This window comes from Macrosteles quadrilineatus, unplaced genomic scaffold (genome assembly GCF_028750875.1).
Source record: "Macrosteles quadrilineatus isolate MER2022 unplaced genomic scaffold, UCM_ALF_1.0 Scaffold_1__1_contigs__length_201487025, whole genome shotgun sequence".
Taxonomy (NCBI): domain Eukaryota; kingdom Metazoa; phylum Arthropoda; class Insecta; order Hemiptera; family Cicadellidae; genus Macrosteles; species Macrosteles quadrilineatus.
The window spans coordinates 147,080,211-147,098,020 of NW_026542594.1; the positions used below are offsets into that span (position 1 = coordinate 147,080,211).

At 34.5% G+C, this 17,810-nt stretch overlaps 1 protein-coding gene across 2 annotated transcripts in view; it reads right to left on the reverse strand.

Moving 5' to 3' along the window:
- Positions 1-17,810, reverse strand: part of LOC128986835 (DNA polymerase epsilon subunit 2) — a 35,268-nt gene that overhangs the window by 17,006 nt on the left and 452 nt on the right. The window contains exon 2 of one of the 2 annotated variants that reach the window (XM_054407394.1): positions 3,869-4,025. In XM_054407394.1, coding sequence (XP_054263369.1) covers positions 3,869-4,025 — 157 coding nt within the window. The remainder of the gene's footprint in view (positions 1-3,868; positions 4,026-17,810) is intronic. The other variant, XM_054407400.1, reaches the window with a different exon arrangement.

Consider the following 17,810-nt stretch of genomic DNA (forward strand, 5'->3'; position numbering starts at 1 on the left):
ACTACATTTCTCCGATAATAGACTTCCTTTGATTCTAGCCAAACAAATTATAAACCAAAACTTAGATTGGTGCAGACAGTGGAAGATGCTAGGTGAGAAGGTAGGGGTTGATGTAGATTTTGGATCAGAGGCGGTAAAATCGAGATGTCTGACGGTGGTGGAAAAGCTGAGTGACGTATGGAAAGGAGAGTGTATAGGGCGCGCACGCACGTCCATTCACCACAGTCAGCTGATCAGCCTCGACCTTGGCCTTGAACTTGGCGATAGAAGCTACCTTACTGATAACGCCGATGTCAGCTTCGTTTCCTGGATAATTAAGGCTAGGGCAGAGCTGCTCTATTTGAATGGTAAACCTTGGTCAACGGGAAATAAGTTCTGTTCTCTTTGTAATATGGGTGAAATTGAAACCACATTTCATTTCATCGCTATATGTCCAATTTTAAGTAATCTTAGATTAACGTTTTTACACAATAGAGTCCTTTCTGAACGGGATTATATTAGTTTTTTAAATGGCAGGGATTGGCGAGCGTTAGTAAATTATTTAAAAAACGCCTGGCAATACAGGTGGATTTTAATACAAGAATTTAACAATTGAGGAAAAAAATTATCATAAAAATTTAAATATCGTACTCTTCCAAACTTCTAAAAAAAAAAAAAAACCGAAATAACTAGAGAAACTGGTTGGATTGTATTATATTTCTTAACTTAAAATATTGGCCATAATTGTTAGTTTAAGGAAAGATTTCTAATTTTATTTTAAAGGAATTTAATAACTGTTTTGATTTAGTTTTAGACGTGCCAACCCGGCAGACGACCGAGAGGTTAGTGCTGTAGCGCGTAGGCACGTCCCCTGCGTGGGACGAATTATTGTGCACTGGGTATTTTGAAAATAAAGCGCTTTTTCTTTCTTTCTTCTTTCTAAACTTAAATTTTGTCAAGTTGAATAAATTGAGAATGTATAAAGAAAAGGGACAAGTATCTCTAGCTGCGTCCAATTTGAAGTCAATCGTTCAAGGGTATGTTAAAGTCAGTTTAAGTTTGCTAGGACATAAATACAATGATTTAAAGTTGACGGTCCTTGAAGAACTATGCGCTGATGAACTCATTGGACATGATGTTATGAAGCTACACTCAAATGTACAAGTTTGGTTTGGGGGTAAAAAACCTCTCCTTACGGTGTGCTCCTGTGCCAAGGATGATCCGCCAAAGCTTTTCTTTAATTTAACTTGTGACTGCAAACCGATTGCGACCAAGTCTCAACGTTATTGACAAGAGGACATGTACTTCATACAACAAGAAGTAGATAGACTGTTGACAAAAGGGATTATAGAGCCAAGTTATACCCCTGGAGAGCTCAGGTACTGGTTGTAACAAATGCCAAGGAAAGAAACGTATGGTAGTGGACTATTCACAAACTATAAACAAGTTCACTCTACTTGATGCCTATCCACTACTAAATATAGACGACCTCGTGTCAACAGTAGCAACTAATAAAGTATTCAGTGAAATTTACCTCAAACAAGCTTATCATCAAATACCTGTATGTGAAGATGAAAAGCCATACACAGCTTTTGAGGCCGCTGGTCGCCTGTTCCAATTTAGAAGAATTCCATTCGGTGTGACTAATGGAGTGGCCTGTTTCCAAAAGACTAAGGACTAGATAATAGAAAACGAGAATTTGAAGGGTGTTTACGTATATTTAGATGACCTGACTGTCTGTGGGAAGGACCAATTGGACCATGATACAAATTTAGGGAAATTCTTAGAAGCTCTAAACAAGTATGGACTAGTAATTAATGAAGAAAAGAGCAAGTTCAATCAAACATCAATTACACTGATGGGGCATTTGGTTTCCTATCAGTCTATCCGCCCTGATCCAGATAGATTGCAATCACTCATGGAACTTCCAGTACCAAAGGATCAGACTGCATTGAAGCGAGTTTTGGGATTTTTCGCCCATTATTCTAAATGGATCCACCGATTTTCAGACAGGATAAGGAATCTGACTCAAGTTAGGTTAATTCCATTGTCACATGAAGCGGTTAGAGACTTTGAAAATCTGAAGCTAGACATAGCCAATGCACTTATTACTCCAAGAGATGGACAAGAACCGCTGTTGGTGGAAACGGACGCTTCAGATGTAGACGAGACATGCAGACATCTTGGCAGCAACCTTAAGACAAAATAATAGACCGATAGTTTTTTTCTCCAGGACTTAAAATAAATCTGAGAAATTGTATCCGGCAGTTGAAAAAGAAGCCGCTGCAATTGTTGAAGCCATAAGAAAATGGAAACCATTCCTCATTGGAAGAGAATTAAAACTCTATACTGATCAGCAAGCTCTTTTGTTTATGTTTGATAGGAGGCATACAAACCGAATAAAAAATGACAAAGTAATTTGATGGCGCCTTGAACTTGCACCTTACCAGTACGACATTGTTTATCGCCCTGGAAAAGATAATAAAAAGGCAGATGCATTGTCACGAGTGTGTTCGGTACGCTCACATAGTGCAAGACTTCTTGAACTCCTCAAATCCCTGTGTCATCCAGGGATTACCAGATTGTTTCATTGGATTAAGAGTAAAAACTTAAACTACTCTCTCGACGATGCCAAAAGAATGACATCTGCGTGCCAAACGTGCGCTGAAATAAATCCAAGATTCCATCGTTTTCGAGGGAAACTGATAAAGGCTACTACTCCTTTCAAAAGACCAAACATTGATTTCAAAGGTCCTCTGCCATCAAAGAACAGGAATCGATACCTTTTAACAATGGTGGATGAGTACTCACGATTTGTTTTCGCATATCCTTGTAAAGATATGAGTTCTGCGACAGAAATTGCATGTTTTTTAGATCTATTTTCAATGTTTGGTGCTCCTGCCTTCGTACACTTTGATTGAGGAGCTTCATTTATGTCACGTGAGCTGACAGATTTTCTACACAACTACAGAGTGGCAACTAGTCGCACGACTCCATACAACCCAAGAGGAAATTCCCAGATTGAAAGATTTAATGGAACTATATGGAGAACCATTCTTCTTGCACTAAAAACACATAACCTGCCAGTTAGCTCATGGGAAGATGGGCTGTGCGAGGCACTTCACTCTGTCAGATCCCTATTGTGTACTGCGACTAATTGTACACTTCATGAGAGATTTTTCAAACATATCGCAGAACCAAAAACGGAGAATCCCTACCTTCATGGCTGACTAGCCCTGGTCCAGTATTGATGAAGAAATACGTCCGTACAAGTAAATACGATTACCTCGTAGAACGAGTAGATCTCCTAAAAGCAAATCCTCAATATGCTTTAATTAGGAGGGAATATGGTTCCGAGACCCAAGTATCACTAAGACATCTTGGGCCTGCTGGACTACCAACTAGTGAGTATACATCTGATGAGTGTACAAACGATCAACGTGAGGATGATCACGAGTTCAATGCTGACGATTGTATTTATTTCAACGCTGTGGAGCAGCATGAGTTCTCTAGTTTTATTTTAAATTATTTTACACAAACTGTTAAATGTACTCCTTGGGCAAACAGGACTGATCACACTGAGCATAAGTTATCATTTGGATAAGCTGCATCTTTAACCGGCCTAACAAGTACAGCTGGACACAATAGGAATTTAACTTGCACTTCTTGATGATGATATAAACAGATATTATTATCAATTACAATATATAAATATTATTAACTATTATTATCAAGTCAATTGCTCCCTGTATTGAGATAGGTCTATGTGATTTATAACATTTTACAGTAAATAAAGTTATTCCTAATAACGTAACTCAAATCATACGGGCCATATATTATTCATCATTTTTTAATATTTTTTTAAATAACACAGACATTAATACTGAACTAAGTATACCAAAATTGCAGATTCAATAAGTCCTTTCTCGACAAAAGGGGTGTTGAGAGATTGTCTCTGAATGTAGTCTACAACTTTGTCAAGCCATTCATCTCGCTCTTGTTCTTCTAGTGGAGCCAACTGAGACGCAAAGTATTCACATGCATCGCTGCAACAAACAAATATAGAACTATGGATTAGGCCTACAACTTATGACAGACATTTTAGCGAATTTATCATAAAGGGTAGAAGTTATTACCGGGTCAATCCATATCAAGTGATCCAGAAATAAAATAATTGGTTGCTTGACCATTTTAAAAATAAATAATAATTTTATCCTAGATACCTCTATCAATTCTGGGTTCAAAAGTGATTTTAATTTTTTTTTATCTCTTTTGTTACTTCTACGGCGGCCATTTCTGTTTTGCAGAACACGCAAATTTTTGCTCATGTAAGGGTTTGCGTTAACTTGCACAACTCGGTAACCATGAACACTAGAGTGATGAAACAAAAAGCATTTTAATCTGGAAGAAACAGCCTAAATATTATGTTCAGTACATATTTATTGAAATGTGTATCAAAAACAGTTATAAACCCATCTCAACATTTCATAAGAAAACGGAAAAATTTCAACTTTTGAAGGCGTATTACCATTGGAACGAATAAAATCTCAGACTTGATTTTTTTTGTGTGTGTAGCAACTCAGTAGAACTGTTTGTATTTCAAATATCAACCATGAGACTTAATTCCTTTAAAAGTTATCATTTTTCAAAAACTGAAATTTTTTGAAAAATTCAAATTTTGAGTCTCAATATCTTTGTTGGGACAAAGTTTAAAAATCTGAAATTTTTACCAAAAACCCCTCTTATGGTTGTTATACTGCTGTATGAATTTCATCTTTGAGATTTACTTTTAAGCTAAGTTACAGTATCATGAAAATCACAAAAAACCCATAAGCTCGGCCAACGTGGCTAGTACTGTAGGTAGCTTAAAGATTAATTTATAGGTGTAGGTAATTATTTTATTTAATGTAAACTTATCTTAATGTTCATTTCAAAAATCCAAAACAGATTTTTAACTTAAACTTTGTACCCAAAGTACAAATTAGGCCTATATGTACCGCTACGGTACTAAAAATAAATAAAATCCTGCTAAATTTTAAGTTTTATTCATCATTTAACTTAAATAAAACTTAGTTAATTCTATTTATATTGAGGTCTTAAAATTTATTTTCCATTTAGATTTAATGTACCGTAACCTGTATAACACAAATCAATAAGTGTTTATTGTGGTATTTTGAAAAAAAATAACTCATATTCTGTGGGAACTGATACAGTCTCCAGTACCTACAGGAAGTCGTAAATGAGTCACAAAACACAGTTTTTCTTAACAAAATAATTCATTTTTATAACAGATGAAGAAATCACTCAACACCTCAACAACAAACTCCTGGACCGATTTGAGAACTGTTTAAAAATTACTGGAACAAGAAGCTTCCATTGTTTTATTCCTGTACCGGACAGTAGTAATGTTAGGTGCTTCGTAACCTCACTAGCAACTGAAAGCTGTAAAAATTACACTTCATACCAAAGACTCTATTGCATTTGTGTATGACAGTGGTGGGTGGCAGAGGTGATTGACATCAGTTATCAAAATAAAGATCCAGCAGGACCAACAACCAACCGCCTTTAAAACAAATTAGAAAGACCAAGCTTGGGTGCCTATAAACAATAACGAAGTTTTGAGAAAATTAAATCTCTTTTAACTGGACAACCAACAAGAACTTAACAAACCACTGGAAGGACAAACCCAAACTGAATGAAGAAACATCCAAACTTCCTAATTAGCATGATCAAAGTAGAACAAAAAACACTAACAAGTAAAAAAAGTTGTATACTTTAAGAACTTGTCTTTCAAACAGCTTTTTTATGTAAAATTTCTAATATTCTTTATTAAAATGAAAGTGGTTCAATAAATTAATAAATTAGTTCAAAATATTTAGGCCTATTGGAAAAAAAGGTGTAAACCTGAATGAAAATAATCTGATAAAAAGTTTTTTTTAATTTCACATAGCCTAAGACAAGAAATTTGCAAGAAAAGGCTATACATTACTTTAAAGTAAGTTAGGTAAGTTTACATTAAAAAAAATAATTACCTAGACCTATAAATTAATTTTTAAGCTACCTACAGTACTAGCCGCGTTGGCCGAGCTTATGGGGTTTTTGCGATTTTCATGATACTGTAACTTAGCTTAAAAGTAAATCTCAAAGATGAAATTCATACAGCAGTATAACACCATAAGAGGGGTTTTTGGTAAAAATTTCAGATTTTTAAACTTTGTCCCAACAAAGATATTGAGACTCAAAATTTGAATTTTTCAAAAAATTTCAGTTTTTGAAAAAAGATAACTTTTAAATGAATTAAGTCTCATGGTTGATATTTGAAATACAAACAGTTCTACTGAGTTGCTACACACACAAAAAAAATCAAGTCTGAGATTTTATTCGTTCCAATGGTAATACGCCTTCAAAAGTTGAAATTTTTCCGTTTTCTTATGAAATGTTGAGATGGGTTTATAACTGTTTTTGATACACATTTCAATAAATATGTACTGAACATAATATTTAGGCTGTTTCTTCCAGATTAAAATGCTTTTTGTTTCATCAATCTAGTGTTCATGGTTACCAAGTTGTGCAAGTTAACGCAAACCCTTACATGAGCAAAGATTTGCGTGTTCTGCAAAACAGAAATGGCCGCCGTAGGAGTAACAAAATAGATAAAAAAATTTTAAAATCACTTTTGAACCCAGAATTGATAAAGGTATCTGGGATAAAAATATTATTTATTTTAAAAATGGTCAAGCAACCCCTGTTGGATCACTTGATATGGATAGACCCTACCAGGTCCCATGGACCTAATGCAGCCACTTAGCAATATAAAAGCAATTTAGCTCTTCAGATCCCCTCTCTAACCCATTGGCCAACCCTAATCCAGCAGTTCCTAAACTTTTTGGTCTGTCAACCCACCACATGCGTACAGATTGACCAGTGGTTCAAGGGTCTGTTCTAACATATGGACTGGCCAGTGCTCCTAATGAGCAGGGACAAAAAATGGGAGAGGAGCTTACAGCAGCGCTGAGGGAGAAGCTTGTCCATTCATGTGTTTGTCAACAACATAGGTTGAATGATTCAAAAGCATTTACTCACGCTCATAAGTTTCAACTTCTGAAAGTTATTTTAGTTGTTAGCGAATTTCCCTATATGGAAGTAGCTATTACCATAGGTGGCACGGTAAGCCCGGGACCGATTTACTTTTTCAAAATGTCCCCAGAGGCCAAACACCAATCGTTCAAACTTATATAGGTATATATATATAGTTTTATACAGGGTGACAAAAAAGTCTGGAAACGGCTTAATATCTTTTTAACTAAATCCGTTATAAAATTCAAACCTTTCAAATCAACTTATATGTGTGAAAACTACTTTTTCCAAGCATTTCCATTTTTGACTTTCACCAGGGGACGACGACCCATGAGGATTGGGTACATAATCTTTAATGTAAGCATAGGTTGATATGCACATCATTTTAAAGGGTTAGTCAAGTGGAGTTCATTGCCAGAAACCACATCTCAAAAGGCTCATCCGTTACAAAATGGCGGCTGTCCAAAGTTCTTGTAGAATATACCTGCACAGGCCTTAGTATTGGTAGTTTTCTTTTCTTTTTTTTTAAGAGGTTTGGCGGCCTCTTTTAACCTTGCATTTGCCCGTCCACATAGACTAAGCGCCCGTGCGTGGATCGTTTACAGCAAAGCAAGGAGTGAGCCGGTACAGTACAAAGGTGAACTGTACTGATAAATTTTAGTGGCAGTGACCAAGATCCGAACCCACGACATCACTGCCTTGGGCCCGAAGTCCGCGACGCTACTGACTGAGCCACCGACTCACATAAATACTTGTATTCAACATTAGCTTGAGAGCTGAAATTTAATTTAAAGTCAACTGGCTCATAGACTAATATTATTCAATCTTCAAAACAAATTTAATCGGTCTTCAGCTTTCCCGGCTAATGTTGACTATGAGTAATGCTTGCAAAAAGTAGTTTTCATACGTATTATAAGTTGATGTAAAAAGCTTGAATTTTCTAACGGATTTAGTAACAAAGATATTAAGACGTTTTCAGACTTTTTTGTCACCCTGTATGTGTCCATGAACACGATAACTTGAGTAATTTTTGTCCGATTTTGATGAAATTTGGTTTAAAGGTGTAAGGCGGGATAAACTTTCGAACGAGTTCGCAAACCAGCATGATTGGCCAACGGGAACGGAGTTTAACGTGGTGTTTTATATTGGGGTTTTCTCATTTTTTACCCTCAAAACACAAAATTTCCCAATTTCTCTCTAGACCTTTTTAAAGAGCTTTAAAAAAACAAATAATTTAGTATATCAAAGAGTTTTAGAGATCTAAATTGTCTTGCTGATTCACGGATCTATCTGTGAAACTCCAGGACAAGTTCTGGACTCATTTAAGTCCAGAACTTAAAGCAAAAAACATTGAGGGAATCGTAGAGTATTTGGTGTTGGTGTGATGTTGGCAGTGGGTGATAGCCGGCCGTGCCGTGCCGTCTACTTCCCACCTCGTAAACAAGAGATTAGTAAATTTTAATGTTAACTGTTATTATACTAATAATTACTATCCTGGGGAGCGAGCTGGCGTAGTGGTTAGAGCGCGGGACTTCAGTCCCTGAGGTCCCGGGTTCGATCCCCGCCAAGTCACCAATGGATTTGATCTAAGTGATAATGCCGCAACCCCTAGGTCTAGCCTGAAGTAATGTGAAAAACAATCCCAGGCTCGTGCCTAGCGTCCTAGGAAAAAAAAAATAAATAAATAAAAAAAAAATTCCTACAATACCATTCTTGTTTAGTTTAGGTGTATTTAAAAAATGTGTATGATAAGGTCGTGTTGCAAACGTCTGAGCTAAAAGTAAAAAAACTACTTGTTTGTAGTTTTTGAATAGCATTTATATTTAACATTTTTAAATGGTTCATTATATTGACATGCAGTATAGGCTAAAATTTATTTCAAAATTATTCATTAGGCCTAATTTGTAATTTTAGTTGTGCATAAAGTAAGTTGAAATACATTTTTATTTAAAAAAAATATAAAAATAGTGTTGTACAAACTGCGTTAATAATTACTTAAATAAAGAGAACGAATAATGACGTTTTATGTTGTTATCTTCATACCCATTTTATTATTTTTATGCATGATTTTATACTTATTTAAATGAGTTATTTGATATTTTATAGGTTTTTATAAGATGATTGTTTTCAATTAAAGTAACATCAATTTATAATTATCGACGGTCCTCTCTTCCATAAAAGCACTACCAGATGCGTAATAAAGGTCAATGACTTAAAATATCAAGATGAAGTTTGATTTGTCAAAGAATCTTAGATACCGGGTGTCCCATAATACTACCCCCTGAATAATTTTTGAACGCTGCATATATCCTAACAAGCTTCGATACACGTTACTAACTTAGGGTACCAAAAGTACTTTTTGGTGGTATTTTGAATTTAACCCGCCACCGCCCTTAACGTACATAAGTACATAACCTTAACGACAATCCTTATCAAGTAGTACATAATTTTAAGGAGCTTTAAAAAAGAAAATTAATGCCACAAATTTGAATTTTATACAACGAATTAAAAAAAAAGTTATGGCAAGAAATGTTTGACGTTAATTTAACTGGAACTTTAAATTCCATCAGTTTTTTTTCCGTTACTGTACATTTTCAAATAACCTTCAGTTCACGTGATCAGGGTGATGTCACACACGTTTTAACATGATTTTGAATTTCATAAAGCAACCACAAATACGGGTGGTCGGTGGGGTTTTGATTTTTTAATGCCAGCTCCTATTTGCTACCGGTATTTCAAATTCAAATATATTCAAAATCATGGTAAAAGGTGCATGACATTACCCTGGAGGTCCTGGAGGTCGTGTACTGGAGGTTATTTGAAAATTTAAAGCCATGAAAAAAAGTGGGAACTGATTATATCTAACACATTTCTTGCCATAACTTTAAAAAAAATTTTGTATCAAAGTCGAATTTGCGGCATTCCTTTTTTAAAGTTCTTTAAAATAATGTGCTCCTTGATACGGGTTGCCTTTAAAAAAAATTTAAGTTAAGGGCCTACCTCTAGCACCCCTATTTGGGGGTGGGGGGTGAATTTTAAAATACCACTAAAAGGTAGGCCTACTTTACATTACCCTAGTAACGTGTATTGAAGCTCGTTTGAATATATATGCAGCCGTTCAAAAATTAACCAGGGGGAGTATTATGGGACACTCGGTACCTATACACATTTTACATAATAGGTACGTAGCGCCATCGACATAGTTTCAGACCCCAGAAAACATGCCTGCTTCGTCCTATTCCCCTTCAGGAAATTTTAATTATGACCTTAATCTCATACATATTACCTTTGGTACCTTAAGGATAACTCTAAAGCAGTAGACTCTTGACACACAGAGAAGAGTTCCCCTGTGAAAAGTCACGTCAGCAAAAAAAAACAAAAACTTTTTGGAATGCTATGTGGAGCTCTTTTATTATAAACCCTTATTCCTGGAGACAGTAAACGTAATATCTTTTGAAAGATTAAATATATCATCCTGAAAATCTTCATCAGATAACAAGAGAAATGGGTAAGTGTACGACCAAGATGTCTTGTCTTGGTCTACGGCGTGATGCTTTTAAAATACCATAATCCCAATTATTCCATGATAACTATGCGCACAAACCGACTTCAAAACAACAACTGAGGCGTTTATACTCTGTTAAGTCTAGGATCTAATTTTAAATCCTGCCCTTGGCCAGGATCTAAAATCGTAGGCCTTACTGTTTTAAGTCCTGGACTTAGGTTAACGAATTTTGCTAAGCTCTTGACTTAGCAAGAGACGAGAATCTAAGAAGTCCTGGACTTATAGATCCTTGACTCGGCAAGTCAAATTTTAAACTCCTGAGTACTTAGGCCTAGGTATATCTTAACCAGCCAAATAAACTCCAGAGTCTATTAAGTTCTGGACTTCACTAACGCCCTGACTCAGCAAGCCATTTTTTAGACTCCAGAGTCTAAAGCCGGTTTAACACGTTCACTGCGCTACGAGATCCCGAGGTCTCGTATCGTACCTAGCCCGTAGTGCGGGACCCATAATTTGGCTTATTTCCAAAAGCTACGACAGCGATATTTCGGCGTACAGTTATCGTTAAGAAATGAAACTTGTACATATATAATGCATTTTTCTTGATGTATCAACTAGTAAACATGAAATGAACAAGATAAATAGATCTTGTAACACACTGAAGTAATAAACTTTTACTTTATTACGATACGAGACCCCTGGGTCTCGTATCAAAAATAGTTGTTCCAGGCACGCACTACATGAGGCTAATGGGGTGATTAGTAACCATGGTAACCTTTGCTGAATGCTTGGATGAAAGAAGGAAACCAAAGAAATAATTCAAGAACAAAGAGAAAGAATAGCCTAATGGTGTTTTTATGCTGTTATCTTTATGAGCTATATCTAATGTTTTATAGGTTTACATAATCGTTTTCAACTACGGGAACATAAATATTTTGTTTAACTATCGACAAGTTTCTCTTCTAAAACAGCACTAACGGATGCGTATTAAAGGTCACTGGTAAATGACCTAAAATATCACGATTGTGCAATGTTATGTATTTTCATGTAAAAAAGCAAATAACAATAACTTTTTATATATTTAAATATTTTTATATATTTTAATATATTTATATATTTTTTATATTTATATTTTATTTTATTTTTATTATTATTATTATATTATATTATTATATTATTTATTATTATTTTTTTATTATTTATATTTTTTATATATTTTTATTTTTTTTATATATATATTTAAATAAATAACTTTTTATTCTGTAATGATAAAAAAAATTGGCAAAACTGTTTTCTACCCTTCTGTTGACAATAAGGCTACATCTACTCAATCCAATGAAATACCAGTGAAAGTAAATTTGATTACTCATCCTGACTCTTCTTGGAGAATGTCAAAATCAGCTTCAAGAAGAGAGTGTCATCAGTGTAATGTTGAACCAGTTATTCCAACACAAAACAGATTCAGTATCTTTCAAGAAAATTCCACGCACCAGGACTCCCTTGTTATGAATAACAACTGTGAGGATGCTGAAAATAACTACAAGCGCTCAAGTTGCGACAAAAGGACTAACTCAAGACCTACAAGTAAAAAGAAACAAATAAACTATGAATCAACAAATGTTTCTAAGCAAAGAATCAAAATTACTGTCTGTTCAGATAGTCAAGGTAGCGGTATTGCTAGCAAGGTTGAATCTTTTAGTCGGGGTAATATCTGTGCCTTTGGTTATGTCAGAGCGAATGCAACTTTGTTGCAAGTTGTTGACTCCACCACAATTGAGGAACAAACGCCAGTCGTAATCATCGGGGGAACTAATGACAGCCTTGATTTTAGCTTAAATAATATTTACTCGAAACTAGAATCAAAATTAAAACATTTAAGCAAATTACGACCAACATTCATCACTACAATTCCTACCAGGTATGATAAACCATCTTATGACAAAACCACCTCAGATTTAATCCATGCTAATTGTTATATAAGGGAACTGGTGTCAAGAATTGAAAACACATATTTAATAGACCTGAGTGAGCTAAAGCGTTTTCACTACACCAGACATGGCCTCCACCTGAGTAACAGTGGTAGAAAAAAGGTAGCCCGCATGATTATTAGTTCTGTGACAAAATGGACCCTCAACGCTCTGCCATCGACTTCAAATACTGATTATACACCTGTTCCGGATATAAAAAAACGCCTCTTTCCATTTTTGCAGAAGACCAGCTAAATCAATACAATATTACTGATAAAATTTCTATAATTGATGCCAACATGAAAGATGTCATTAATATTTACAAAACTAATGATAAAGTTGCTTTTGGACACTGCATTTCTGCCGATTTCACCTGCAATAAACAAAAGAGTCAAAGTGTGGCAGTCAGCTTTAAGGACATTTTTGGAAAACCGACAAGTTCTGATTATTGCAATAAATATTTAACATGCCAAGAACAACAAAATGAAGCAGTAATTTACAGTCTAGTAACTAAGCCCCGATACTACAATAAACCCTATCCTGAAATTTATAATTTGGCTTTTCAAAATCTAACTGATAGTTTAAAAAAAAGAGATTTCCACACTTTCATTTGCTCTCCACTCGGCTGTGTTAGGGACCGTATACTTCCACGTCACTTTGCGGCAGAAATAACTAAGTTTCAGCGCAGTACTGGTGCCTTTGTTAAAATTGTAACTCATAATGAAACATCGAAAAATAATCTTAGAAATGGTTTATCATTCCCTGAATTTCGGATACAAATAGTAGATGCCATAAAATTGGAAGCAACTAGGACTCCACCTACCCAGCAAAGCAACTCAGAAAATTCATCTTTATTTCCACAAGTTCCAGCCTTTCCTCAACCTGATGGCAACCATGGTGATCCTGCAACTTCCAACAGCAGCCGTGACCTGCAGCCTGCTCCAAAGTCTCCCAGATCTCCAAAAGTGTGTGGCAAGGGGGGTAATAAAGTCAATTCGGGGAATAGTGCAGTGTCAAGTGAAATGTACGAAGAAAATGAAGCTCAAGGGCCAGAAAAACCTTTTTTAGCTTTAAGTCAGGAAAATGTAATAAAATAGGTAAAGTGAATAATTTTAGTATTTTACATCAAAACATTAGAGGAATCCAGTCTTCACTTGATTCATTGGAGATCACTCTAGATGAGTTGAACCCTAGTATTGTTGTATTGTCGGAGCACAAAATGGTGAGTCCATCGTTGGAGAGACTCAATGTTAATGGGTAGCCTACAATGTTAGTGCTTGTTTTGGCCGTAAAAAAAGTAGGGGGGGTGGGGTCATTGTTTTAACAAAGCCGTACCTTAACTGCAAAGAAATATTAATACCCGAAATTCAAAATCTTATTTCAGAAACAATTTTTGAAATTTGTTTAGTAGAAATTCAAAAAGTTTTGTTTAAAAAAAAAGTTACTTATAATTGGCTGTTATAAAAATCCCATAAAACAAAATGAATCAGAAGTTACACTGCAAAGAAAAATTACTATAAATCTGTTATTAATAATTCAAATAATGTAAATAAAACCACTTGGAAGATTATCAACTCAGAAGTAGGAAATAAAGCAAAGGATATACAAAACATAATTTTAAAATCAAATGACATTGTATGTAGGCTACTGAGCCTTCTTTGGTTTGTAACCAATTTAATAATTATTTTGCAGATTTAATTGAGGACACTTCAATATGTAGTATGGAGCAAACTCAAGTTGAGACAGAAAATAGTTCAGAAAATGATCTGTTGTTAATTAGTACTAACAATTTTAAATTTAGCTTCGTTGATGAGAAAGAAATTGATTACATTTTAAACCACCTAAAAAATTCTTTTAGTACAGGATATGATGGTATTCCTGTGGTAGGTACTCCTAAAAAAAGCAAGATTCGTATTACTTAAACCAATCACTCACGTCATTAATTCTTCATTAATTTCTGGTATTTTTCCTGATAAACTTAAAGTAGCAAAATTAAAACCGCTTTTCAAAAAAGGGGACAAGTACTTAGTTTCAAACTACAGACCAATAGCATTGCTTCCCGCTATTTCTAAAGTTTATGAAAAAGTAATCTATAATCAACTAGTAAATTTTTTTGAAAAGAATTGCCTTTTTTGAAGAATGTCAACATGGTTTCCGCAGTGGTAGATCTGTAATAACAGCTGCCACAAAGTTTGTTGAATCTATTATTGATAGTTTGGACAGTAAAAATTGAAAGTGGTAGGATTATTTATGGATTTAAGTAAAGCCTTTGATTCAATATCACATGACCTTTTACTTTCAAAGCTAAGCAAATTAGGGATAAAGAACAATGCATTAAAGTTACTGAAGTCTTACCTTTCCAACAGAAAACAGTTTGTAGAATTAATTCACCAAAACAACAAAAACTATAAAATTCATTACCGATCCTCTATTAGAGATGTGAAATTTGGAGTGCCTCAGGGGTCCATCTTAGGCCCTTTATTATTCATTTGTTACTTTAGAGACTTTCCCCAACTCAGTGACTTGAGTGAACTTTGCCTATATGCCGATGATACTAATTTGAAAATCACTGCAAAATCAAATGATGAAATTGAACTTAAGGCAAATTCCGATATAGCAGTTTTAAATAATTTTTTTTATTCTAATAATTTGCTTCTTAATCTAGATAAGACAAATTTTATTAGTTTTCAAACTCGAGAATTAGGGGATCAAAATAAACCAATCATCAGACTCGAGAACACAGAAATTCTAAGTATGGACAACATGAAATTCTTGGGATTGGTAATTGATAAAAATCTGAAATGGAACAGTCACGTTGAAAAGTTACTTGCCAAAATCACATCAGGATTATTTGCTTTATCTAGATTGAAACCCTTTTGTGAAAAACAAACTTTAAAAGTTATATATTTTTCATATATCCACTCAAGTATATCTTTTGGGATTTCACTTTATGGTGCAACTAGTGATTACAATTTGAATTCTATTCTAAAAAAGCAAATGAAAGCTATTAGAATTATCTGCAATTTAGATTTTGAAACTTCTGTTAATAAAGAACATTTTAAATCGGAAAATATAATGACAATTTACGGAATGTACGTTTATGAAACAATTTTATCAGTAAAGGACAGACTTCATGATTTGGAACGAGTTGGGGATAGTCATAATTATTTCACCAGAAATCGGGAAAACCTTGCAATTGGCCACCATAGTCTAAAACTTTTTGAGAAAAAACCCATGTATGCGGGATCAAAATTTTAAAATAATCTCCCAATTGAAATTAAATCAGAGACTTCCAAAACAATATTTAAAAATAAATTAAAGAGATTTCTCATCAGCAAGGCTATTTTTTCTTTTGAAGAGTTGAATAGTCTTTGAAGTCAAAAACAAATTCAATTTATGTATTTTTTGTTTAGACTTAAAAAAAAAATAAGTTTGTGAAATTTTGTTTTTATTTTATTTTGTTAGAAATGTATTTAATAACTATTAGGCCTAAGCAACTGTTGACACTATTCAATGTATTATGTACAGGAAATGAATAAAGTGGTAAAAAAAAAAAAAAAAAAATCATTACATTAATTGGAATATTTCTCCTGGTCCCTACTAAATAATACAAAAATCAATGCTAAATAATCGTAAAACCGGACATGCAATTTCCGATAAACAACTGTGTATCATTGGTTTTTGTTTTGCGATTGGAATCCCCTTTCCCAGCCCTTTAGGGAAGTGGTGCAAGTCTAAAAAATATAGCTTCAAGGTTGCACCCATCCCTTCCCCCGCCCACTTGACTCACTGTTGGCACGCACACGTTTCGAGGTCATAGCCCAACCCCAAAATTATAACGAAATAAATACAGTAATTTGTAAACATATTTCATTTGTATTTTATTTAGCCTGAAATCAGCCGTAAGGAAACGCATTAATATAAAAAGTGTTAAAAGTAAGATAAAATATATTTTTTATCACGGTTACGATTTTTAACCCTCCGAGTGTCCATAGTTTAGGCCTTAATGTCCACCTATTTTTGGCGCATTTGCAAGGTTTTATTAAAACGGATCTGAGAAGCTTAAAACAATGTTAATTCTAATGTTCTATATACCATTTTGTTTGGAAAATCATGGGCTTCAATATTATATATAAAACATAAGGAACATTAAAAAAAAAAAAAATTTTAGGTAAAAAAAAATATAATTTTGAAAATAAAAAAAAAAATAATAAGTTCGCGCTCAATGAAATTGTATAAATTATAGGCCTATAAATATTTGAAAATAGCCACTTTGTTCTAAATTTTATGAGGATTACAAATATATAATAATATAAGGAAGTAGATTTGCAAATAAATAAGTTATGGGCAAAAAACTGATTTCAGTATATAGCGTTTAGCTAAGAATGCATAGCCTAACCATAGCTAGGAATCTGGCTGATAATTTACATCAATATCACTACCGGTACCTACTTCTTCAGGATCATCAACCAGCACTTCAAAACCACTTAAATCTTCTTATAGGCCTAATGCACCACGTATATCACTACTTTTGATTTTTAACACTAAAAAAATGATAAACGTAATAAAACACATCAGTCATCGGTCCGGGGGAACCTAGCTGTTTACAAATACACGCACGTCAGCTGTCTGCTACAATATTTTCGGAACTAAAATGAATAGCGCTTAGAGACAGACCTCTGGAGAAAGCTTAGAATATTACGGAAAGAACGATACCTAACTCGATCCAGTTCAATCCGATTCAGTCAGTCATAGAGCCTTCGCCGTAAACGATGTTTGTGCGTCTTAAACTAGACGCGTGACCCTACACAAAGTGTGTTGTGCGTCGATTTTTTGACGCGTGACCCTCTGAGGGCTAAGGAATTCGTAAATAAACAGATAACATATTAATTTTCTTAATTTGTTATTGTAGGAAAAGAATAAATAGAAATAAATAATGAACTATTACAGTTAAGGAAAGAAAAAAGATGCCTCTATATTACAGCTGTGCGGTACGAGATCTCGGGGTCTCGTACAATGACAACATATTTACTTCCTGGGCTGGCTGAAGATAGTCAACATTGTAGCCTACTGGTTCACTTAAACAAACACTCAGCGCTCTCTCGTCTTTCTTTGCAAGGTTATGATTCGCAAAAGATTGCGCAACGTAATCTCGGGGTCTCGTATCGCACCTGGGTAATCATAGCGGACGAGACCTATAGATCTCGTAACGCACCATTGGAAAATATACAACGCAGTGAACGTGTAGTCTAGAACTTAGCCAAATCCCGAGCTCAGCAACC